The sequence below is a fragment of the Betta splendens genome, chromosome 5 (assembly GCF_900634795.4).
Source record: "Betta splendens chromosome 5, fBetSpl5.4, whole genome shotgun sequence".
NCBI classification, from domain to species: Eukaryota; Metazoa; Chordata; class Actinopteri; order Anabantiformes; family Osphronemidae; genus Betta; species Betta splendens.
Window position 1 is genome coordinate 12,857,201 of NC_040885.2, and position 10,472 is coordinate 12,867,672.

Sequence of the window (10,472 nt, forward strand, 5' to 3'; positions counted from 1 at the left end):
GCTTTGCGCTGATCAGTTTCTCTCTATCTCTCTCTCTCTCTCTCTCTCTCTCTCTCTGTCCTTCCCTGCTCCCTCGCATGTCAGGCAAAATAAAATCCCAGTGGAGGGGAACCGAACAAACAACATTACAGTCAACTTACCTCCTTGTCTTTCTCCCCATAGAAGACAAACTCAGAAATAATTTGCGCACACTTTACATTTCGTTTTGTTTTTTTTTTGTCTCCCCTCGCTGAGAATAAACTGCGCATGAAGAGGAAGGGGGCGCAGAGGGAGGCAATCTTGTTACCAGCCGGCATAGCCCTGGGAAGATTTCTATCAGACACACGTATAGAGAAAGGCATCCATTTAGAAAATGGCTTTTCTAGGCACGCTGGGCCATTTAGCACACCCTGTGACGACTCCTGTTTGGGGCCATGATAAATGTTCCCCCCACACCCACCCCATCCACCCCGTCCAGACCAGCGCCCACACACACACACACACACACACACACACACACACACACACACACACACACACACACACACACACACACACACACAGACACACTGAGGTTACAGAAGATACTTTGGGTTTGGTCAGAGAAAACCCAGAAACCTGTTATGTACATTAGCCTGAGTCCCATTGGACCATTAACATGATCGGGACCACCTCTCACCACGATGCTCCAGTTCAACCCGCCCAGCGTCTGTCACACACTCACTAATGGACGTTAACCTTTACACCAGCATGATCCCTGTCATCTCACCCCCCAAATCCATCAACGTTGCCACTGTACTAACAGCCGCCGCACTCGCCGCGGCCACTGCCGGCGCCACAGGCAGCGCGCTGGCTGGATGAATCACACTCACCCATACAGCAGTAATGAGGCGTTTATCTCAGGGTGCATTACAAACGCTGGAAGGACGGCGAACATGCGCACGCGGCGGAAGCGTGATAAAGCACTGTCAATCACGCGCCGCTCCGCCATCTGCCGAGCCACAGGAGCCGCGACACCCAACCTGTTATAGATGTAAACAATCCACAGCGTGTTCTCCGAGCGGGAAGTGAGCGGTCTGTTCATGAAAGCGACTGGACTCATGGGATGTTTTGGTGAAGTTGAGCAACACAAGACAGTAAAAGTGTCCCGACGCGTCAAATGTCCCACGACCGGGGGCCTGAGAGCCACAGAGGAGCGCAGCCTCGCCCTGTTACAGCTCACTGCTTAATAATGCAGGGCACCGCGGCGTGTCACATGCCGGCGTGACGTCAACTTACCAGCCTCATCTGCTGCGTCCCGGTGATGTGCTGCAGAACCTTCTCCAGCTCCTTCTCGATGCGTCCGGCCCAGTGAATCATTCTGCGGAAGCAAAATTAGACGTTTTCAGCGCGGCCGCTAACACCTGAGCACGTGACCACGCGGGCGGCTTTTTGCGCTTGTGACGGAAAAAGGTGCCCCTCACCCCCGTGTCGCTCTCTCTCTCTCTCTCTCTCTCTCTCTCTGCTGGCAAACTGCCACTCGCTCTTCCGCTTTCAGGAAGTCTATCTGCATCCCGCCTATCTCTCTTTATGTCTGGGTTAGTCATCAGCACCTTCTCTCCCCATCACGTTGTGTGTATATATTTATATAGTGTATATATGGAAGACTGGCAGGAACGTGCTTGTCTTGGCTCAGCTGGGATCACCAGCTCGGCAATAAAACTGCTCAGGTCTGACAGAAGTGCACCCTAAGCAGGAGCTGATCTCCGTTAGACAGAGCCAAGTTTGGAATTAAGAGATCAAACGGCTGGAGCTCATCGCTGAATATCTCCCAGCAAGCAACAAATGACTTAATGGATCAAGATTTCCACTAGATCATTTTAAAGCAGCGGCCGACGCCGAGGCGCAAAGCGCTGAAGGATCCACGCGAGCGCGGCCGAATTAGCAAACACGACGGAACGCCATCGTTCCACGATCAGACGGATACGTTCGGCCGCTGACTCGGTGCCAGCCTATTCCTTTCAGCGGCCCGCAGATAGCTAATCACTAGCATCAACCGCACAACACAACAGAGTCGTTTGTCTTTTAATATGATGACGGAGACAAATGTCATCTTTAAATGTCAGATTGGTGCAGAAGACAAGAATGAAGACAGATTTATTAAATTGCCCAAATCTGCCAAGCAGTGACAGCTCCTGCCATAATCACCGAGCAGGAGGGGGGGGGGGGGGGGGGGGGGGGGGGCACGTTTATTGGGATAGAGATTAAAGGAAAGCAAGAGGGCCTCGGAAAGGACTGAGCGGAGCGCGACCGCTGGGGAGAGGCCGCTGACTGTGAAAAGGTCACCTCGATACGGCATGAAAACAAGCTCAGAGTGAGCGAGCCGAGCGAACGCAGTGATACTAACAGCGAGGGACACCGCTCTGTCCTCGAGCAAGGCAGACTTCTTATGCAACTGCATTCGTCTGCATACAGTATTACGCACCCACATATACATTCACGCATACGCACACGTATGCACATGACGCTGCATTAGCGACAAACAGAACATAATGGATGCTAGTTTCGAGGCTAATAAAGACATGTGTTTCTCGCTCCACTAAACTAAAGGACTGGGCAATAATTTCACATTGTTGCTTATCTCTGTCTTAATGAGACGATGCTACGAGCCAAAGATCTAATTTGCTAATGAACAGAAAAATGAGCTACATATTTTATTTTCATTATCAAGCGAACAGACACACACTGTCGCACTCTGCAGCTGGGGAGGACCGTGATGACTACAGAAAAGTCAATCAAACGCACAACACTAACACTGAAACTATTCTTGTCATGACAGTCTTGCGTCAACACATCCTCAGTCCCACCTGCACAGACACACCTGTGCCGCTCGTCCTTCCTCGTATCTCCCATACTGGCAGAGGCTTTTACACGTCCAGAAGCTGCGATCTCTCAGCAAACAGCACAGAACTTGTTATTCACTACATGAAAGCAGAGCCACGCTCTCCGGTCCTTTGTGCTTTGATGCAGTATTAAAACTGTGCCATTTGTCTCCAGTGTTTTTGATGTGCAATATGATTCATGTCAGACAAACATTAGAGGAAGAAAAACGGGAATGCGATGAAATGAGTTTGGATGGATGACCTATGTGTCTGACACAAACCATCATGTTCATTCTCCTGCAACTGCAACGCTGGGTTCTCTTTGTGGGTGAAAGGTGGACCATTTCTGGATGTGGGAAAATAACTAAATCCGGGGAAAATTGCTTCGAGTTTTGTATAAACTCAGGTAAGTGATGAGATGTTACCTGCCGCAGAAGATTGCAGATCTGCCCGAGTTTATGTCACTTATTACAACAGGCCTCCGCCACATGATTTATACATGGATGCATCTAATACGCACTATTAATGCACCAGCTACAGATAGATAAGGTTCAGGGGCTGCAGTAAATATATGATTGGCACAAGTGTTGAAATAAGCCGAGGAACCTTCAGCTTGTCAACGGAAACTGAGGCCTTCGGTGTGAGAGAGAGAGAGAGAGAGAGAGAGAGAGAGAGAGAGAGAGTGACTCTATATATTCCAGTGAGTCTAAGCTCATATACATGTATATATATATATATATATGTATATACTTTATCTCAATAACTGGCAAACACTTATTTGCGACAGAAAACCCATAGTAGATATAATGTAAACTGCATATTAGACTGGACATCTATTCTACTAGCTACTGTTTTACTTATTTTTACCCGTGGAACCAAGAGCACAAAGAGCTTGAACATATGACAAGTAATACGATTAATGTCCTGTTATTATAATGGTAACTCTAAGCGGGTATAGGGAAGAAAGGCTGAGATGAGAGAGTGGGGGGGCTGAAGGTTATAAAAAGAATATTTGGTGTTCATGTTGAAATAGCTCCAAAATAACTGTATATTTAACTATAAAAGAAATCATGTGAAATGTTCTTCACGGTGCTCATGGGATCAGGTCTCCTATGCAGCTGTCTGCCGGCTGCACTGAGTAAACAGCACTACGAAAGGTGACTGATATTCCTTTGAAAGTCACCTTGGCCATCAGCAGTAATGAAGCACTCCAGATTTGAAGAGCTCCTCCCGTGGATGCATCAGAGAGGAAATCATCTGGATTCTTATCATTCCTGTGAACTGACGGGCTAATCAGCAGCGCGGGCGGCAGAGAGGTCATGTTCACATCAGACCGCGGGGACACGTGGCGCGCGCCGCTGCACTAGACCTTCCAGGAGGTGATATTACTACACTGAAAAAAAAAAAAAAAAACGCTGCATATCGTTTGAAACGGTGACGTTGGCGTTCGAAAGCATTTGTGGCACACGTCGTGAACGCTTAGCCAGGAGGCACAGGTGGCACGTCGCTGCTGCAGCGACCGTCTGTGATCGTCAACCACGGTGACAGTGTTACTACGATGTTGAGATGACGAGCAAATCGAGCTTTAAATTCAAATATTACTGCAAAACAAACCCCAACAGGGGTCAAACTACAGCCTTCTCCCTCTCAGCATTGAAGGAATGCTGTTAGATTTTATGGATGAAGCCACTGTAAAACATGGCCTCGGGTGCGTCTACACCACATAACATGAAGTATACAAATAAATATAAATAAAGCATATTAATGATTTCTTAAACTTTTGATATTGAAGTCATGTTGCTGCATTTGCTCCAGATACACAATTAAAGCAGGTACTTTAGCAGAACGCGTTCACCTGAATGACCAGGGGCTCATGGGGCATTACATAATTGGTTTAGCCTCTGAATCAGAATTATCCGGTTAAAACAACAGCGTATCCTGCTGTGGGATAGACGTGATTATTTCCACGGTGCGCGTACTGTATCCCGTGGTGCACTTTTTAAACTAGCTTCGTTATACTTGAGCCCATCCATCATGTGTAAATGGGATATTCTGCCCCATGCAGCGGCGGAAAAACAACACATCCACTATTATTATTAGTAATAGTAGTAGTTATTATTGGGCCGTCTCTTCTTTTCATCCCTAAGGATGTTCTGAGGAATTATTACGGGGCTGGCTCGCTAGCCCGTGGCACCTGTGCACGATCCCTGCGGTCGGTTTCCGTGCTGAAAAATTAAACAGGGCTTCGGATTAAATGCCACGTCCCCAAAAACAACAACAACAACAACAAATAAAAGACCAACACAACACGGGCGTCGCGGCAGCGACATTCGCCGCGCACCGCAGGCGGAGGCTGCGTCCGCGCTCCAGCATCAGGCACAGCGGCTCCGCTCGCGCGGAGCTACGCGGCGCGGCGCGTGCAGGCGCGTCGGGGGCCACCTGTCCTAGTTCCGCGCTCCGGCTGCGCACACGGAAGGACGCGGGGTACTTACGTGTAGTGCTGGGGGAACTGCTGGCTCCCGTCCGTCGGCGAGGAGACGCACAGGATCAGTACAGTTTGGACCGCGAGGAGGCAGAACATACCGCACGACTGCGCGCACATCGCCATTTTCCATTAAATATTCAACAAACTGGGATAAATAAGAGAGGGACCCGAAGGACGGCCGCGCAGCTGAGCTAAGAATAACCGAGCGCCGGAGAAAGTGTGAGCGGATGCTTGGCGAAGGCTTCTGGACACTTCAGCCGGCAGTGGAAGCAGAGACGCGGGGCAGAGGATTGGCAGCTGAAGACACGGGGTATCAGGATCAAGAAGACGCTCTGCCGCCGCTGATGATGTGCCTGGATGCCTGTTTGCGCACTCGTCGTCCTCCCTCCCTCTCCGACACATTTGCTCCTGCTCTCTCCCACTCTCATCAGTGTAACGACCGCACGGAGCAAAGCTGCCGGTCACGAGACTGGGAGCTTCCGCTGGGGCTTTCAGAATAAAACCATTTGCTGTTTGTAGGGCAACATGAGCACAAAACCGACAGGAAAGCGGTGCGTGTTGGACCTCGTGTATATATTCTCAGTAAAAGAACGCTCTCAGTACATTTTTAAAGGAGAGCATTTGTGCGTAGTTTGGCGCACAGGCGCTGTTCTACATTTGATCTCGTCGCTGTTACGTGATGTGTTTTATTTTGAAGGCGAGATCCTCTCGACATCCTGTATCTGTCCCGTCCATCCGTGGCGCTTGACTCGAGCGGCCGTCCATTCAAAGAGCCTATTCCTGTGCGACAGACGGGGGCGCGCATCAGGCCACCTCCTCCTCTTCGTGTCCACGGTGCGTTCTCACTGTTCTCCACAAACTCGGGACCATACGAGCAGAAACCGGGCCTTTATTTTGGTAATTAGAGGAGTGGAGTGTAAACATTCAGCGATCACCTTGGGGGCTGCTCTCCATCTGCATTTGTTATACTTGTTAGTGCATGTGGCTGGTGAAGAACATTTACTAAATGCAAGATAATCTCATTTTAAAGTCACCTGTTGTTTCACGCTTTCATACGCCTTTTAGCGTGTTGCGATTTGATTTACCAGAGGCCTCTGGATCATCACAAGCTTGTTAGTAAAGCACATGTGAGAGGAGCAAGCTTTCGTTTTTACCAGTAAACAAGGACGAGCGAGACGCTGGAACTCTAATTCAGCGTGAAAAACCAGTACCTCTGCCCATCAGTGGTGCGTTTGTTGCAGCTCCGTCTTATTACCTTTTCCCGCGTTGCCGATCGTCCTGATTCGAACAAAGCACATTTTTCAGCCGCGTCCATGCAACACGATTGCAGCTCTTTGCTGTCGGCTGCTCCTGGGCCCGTCTCACATCCCACGGCCTGTTTGCCAAGCGCCTGATAGCGGGGATGAAGAGCCACAGTCAGCAGCAGCAGCGTCTCCGCCCGTGCACAGAGGTGTCACGCATGGTTCAGCCACAACAAATATCCAGGCTCGTTCCTCAGACCGGGGAGAGTAAATCAGCCCCTGTTCCCCAGAGCTACTAATTTACGAGACGTATTGAGCAGGTGACTCCCTCTCATCCGTCCCTGCAAACAATTCAGCAGCAGACACTCGTGTTTTGGTTCATAATTATTCTCTGTGCAGCGAAAAGTGACCTTAATTGATGGCTCCTCTGCCACATTTGTTTATTGTACAATATTTCCCATCAGGACGTGAATAACAACAACAGATCCTGGCGGAGTGATGTAGGCTGGCTGAGTCATGCCGCACAATTCTGCTGACTCATCGTCACCCCTTGTTTCTCTCTTCCCATTCATACAGTGCATTAAGTCAGTCTCCATTTTCCTGCTACGTGGATTCAGAGCGAAGGCGCGGAAACGCCGCTTTCGCCGACACAAAGGAGCAAAGATGTTTTTTAAACTGTGCAAACAGAACGTCGGAGGGGGGAGATGTGCCTCTGGATGGAGATGATGCCTGTGGCTGCTCTGTAAATGTTAGGACCAGGACACAATTGTCAGCCTGTGTAAACAGCGCCGTAACCCAGCAGCGCGCTGCCGCTGCCGAGGCCTCGGGTCTCAGCGTTTGTGGAGAATCTCCTCTTTATTAGCGCGGATCGATGGGATCAGCTCCGGGATCCAGTCGGTGAAAGCGCGCGGATCGATGGCCTCAGGCCCCCAACGCGGAGGGCGACAGCCCTGCTGAAGCCGCTGACCCGCTGGTCCGGGTCGGACCCCGGCCCCGTTTCTGGGGACCGCTCCCCCAGACAGAGGCCGAACGGGCCGGGCTATTATTAATCACTGCTTGTTTCTCCTGTCTACAGGTCCGGGGGGAGGCCACCGGCGAGGCCCACACATCCCAGAATGCACCCTGGCTGCTTATCTGCTCCATCCACCACCCCCAACACACACACACACACACACACACACACACACACACACACACACACACACACACACACACACACACACACACACACACCTCTGGTGGAGCTGGAGCTGAGGTTTGATGACGCTGTCGCTCGTTCGCTGCAGCGGCGCCTTCCTTCCAGGACACCTCTTCGTCGCGCCCTTGTCTCCGCAGCCGGAGCGAGTCCAGCCATCAAGGTTATCTCCCCTCAGCGTCTCTTTCAGCCCCCCTCACAGAGTTACAGCACGTGTTCGCATGAATATTAACGCCCGCCTGCAAAGCTACGAGGTGCATGGCGCTACTGTATGCGGCCGCTCCATAAATCCCCCGCACTGTACGACACAAACATGGCCGGTGATGTGGGGCCGCGAGGCTCTCTGGGACTTTCATGCTCAAATGTCAGAGCATTTCATCCTGATGACTATGACTCACTCCCCTCGCTCTGAGTCTGCATGAAAGAACAACGGCGCCAATTAACTGCCTAAGCTCCTCACATGCAACAGTAGAAAACAGCCTCTGTATCAAATAATATACCAGGACACACACACACAGTGACATATTTTACACATATGTATGTTTAAACATAGTAAATATCTACATTCTTCTTCACCCGGTGAGAATCTCCCACTACCTCAGCCACACTGACAAGTGGCTGCATGTGAAAACAGAGCAAGACTCAGCACTCATCAACATGCTCTACTAGAGGCCTAATGGCCCCTGGGTAATGGCCTCTTTGGTCTTCAGGAAATCCTCCCTCATGCATACATCAAAGCTGGGATTGAGAAGGATCGAGAGTAGAAAGCAGGGGAGAGAAATGAGACACCAGCGCCTCACGCAGAGGGAAACTGTGCTGTTCGGTCAATCCAACACATGTGAAATAAACACTACAGCTGTATTAGCTTCATGACTGACTATTGCACTAGCTATTTTCTTAAATGAAATCAGTGCTTTCGGCCTTATGATGCGGCCGTGGTCATTATTTCCTCTCCTCTCTCTGCTGACGCACGGAGCCCGGCCTCGTCAGCCAGCTGCCGTGACGCAGGACCTGCAGCCCGTCGGCCCACGACGCCTCCCGCCTCCGCTCGCTGGGCTCAGGCCATCTGCTGAGTCGGCACATTGCGGATCTGTCAGCGCGCTCTCATTAAAATTCACGCGAAGGGGCTTCGCGGTGACCCCGGCCGCGTTTGCAGAGGCGCTGCCCCGCTCCGTATGGTAAACGCGCAGATGTTGCCTGTCTCCTGCGCGCAGCTATTTGTGTCCTGCGCGTCCGTCAACACGTGGCCGCTCTAAACGCAGCAAACGCGTTGGGAGGAGGCCGCGACCTTTCGCGACCTTTCGCGACCTCCGCGCGTCCTGCGCCGCGCGGCCCTCGGCGAGCTGGACTCTCTGCTTCTGGGATGGACGCGGGCGGAGTGAGGAGTGCACAGTGGCTTGCCCGCCCTGCCTTCACATTAAAGCGCATCTTAATTGCCATTAAAGCTGGCGATAAGAGCTTAATGAAGGAATTATTAGATAACGCACATTCCGGAGCTTGTTCTCCACAGTCACAGTCTGACAGACGCAAACACGCGCAGTAGCGACTCAAGCTGGCAGATTTTATAAGTAGACGGTAGCTCAGAACTGGGGGAGGAGGCAGGACGGAGACTGAGAGCCTCTAATACATCACATCCTGTGACCACAGCTGTGGTCTGAGGGTCACATGGGTGGAATGCGCCGGTCCCAGAGGAGCATCACTGATAGACACACAGATCATCAATCACTCTGTGAGTAGCTTTAGCTGTCAGCAGTCTGTATTCTATATAATAAGATCACGATTTGAGTCAAAATGGATGCTTGTTTGTTTATGAATGCAGGGGTTTATTTGGCTGAACTTACAGTAGCTACATGTAAATGTTCTAGATTTAAATTTATGACCTTCACCTGGTTGTTAGCATTACATGACATTTACTGTCACTCGCTGTCAGCTTAAGAGAAGGATTAAAGATGACTCATTTTACATTTTCACGATGGAAGTACTTCCTCTTTGGGGCTTTTATTTTGAAACAACCTCCTGTCCTCCTCTGGGCATCGCCCGTGCTTTTTTTCTGCATCTGCAAATTCCAATAACACAATGATAAATAAACATTTGACTAACTGAAACCCGAACATTTGTCAGCATACATCCAGAGTTAATGACTGTGTGTTTTTGTTTTAATTTGTTGCTGTGTGTCCAAAAAGCCTGTGTGTGTTAATGCAGAATTCTCTGTGGTTCAAAGGTCACCATCTTCCCAGAGGCTCATAGTGGGTTGATCATGATCGCCTAATGAAGTGAACAGTGTTTTCTTAAGTCTAATGGCTTGCTTAGGCTGGACTTTTTTCCACTGGCTCAAAAAAAGAGATTAATATATTGATGCTATTATTATTATTGTTTTTATTGTTGCCATCAATGTAAACATCTCACATCCATAACTAAAAATAAGAGCTGGAGTAAAGCATAAACATCATATATCTGTCTGCCCTGTACATGCTGCGTGTTGGCTCTCATCTCCTCAGCTGCGGGTTTGGGCTGTTTTCCCAGAAATGTGTTAGACAGGCAGAGGGAGGCAGATGCTTTCCTGTCCTCCCAGAGGAGACTGCCACACATGTGGAGAGTGGCTCGGCTGGTCATATTAAGCACACCATGTGCACCCTGCATGTGACTGTGTGTGAGTAGGTGTGTGTGTGAGTGTGAGTGTGAGCGCGTGGCCTAAAAAACAAGCACACAGT

General features: G+C 50.0%; 1 protein-coding gene and 1 long non-coding RNA gene across 6 annotated transcripts in view; one reads left to right on the plus strand and one right to left on the minus strand.

Annotated features, from left to right (window-relative positions):
• Positions 1-5,696, minus strand: part of cacna2d2a (calcium channel, voltage-dependent, alpha 2/delta subunit 2a) — a 95,225-nt gene extending 89,529 nt beyond the window's left edge. For 2 of the 4 annotated variants that reach the window (XM_029149704.3, XM_029149703.3), the window contains exons 1-2: positions 5,333-5,695; positions 1,258-1,339 (exon numbers count right to left, since the gene is read on the minus strand). In XM_029149704.3, the coding sequence (XP_029005537.1) occupies positions 1,258-1,339; positions 5,333-5,448 (198 nt within the window). In that variant the 5' untranslated portion in view covers positions 5,449-5,695. Of the gene's footprint in view, positions 1-1,257; positions 1,340-5,332 lie in introns of all 4 variants that reach the window. The other 2 variants (XM_029149702.3, XM_055509036.1) reach the window with 2 other exon arrangements.
• Positions 5,697-5,761: 65 nt separating this feature from the next.
• LOC114855033 (uncharacterized) lies at positions 5,762-9,866 on the plus strand. 2 transcript variants are annotated; one of them, XR_003785856.3, is made up of 3 exons: positions 5,762-5,876; positions 6,023-6,159; positions 7,642-9,866. It is a non-coding gene; the product is annotated as an uncharacterized LOC114855033 (long non-coding RNA). The 2 variants fall into 2 exon arrangements; XR_008694768.1 differs by having other exon boundaries at positions 5,762-6,159.
• The last annotated feature ends 606 nt before the right edge of the window (positions 9,867-10,472 follow it).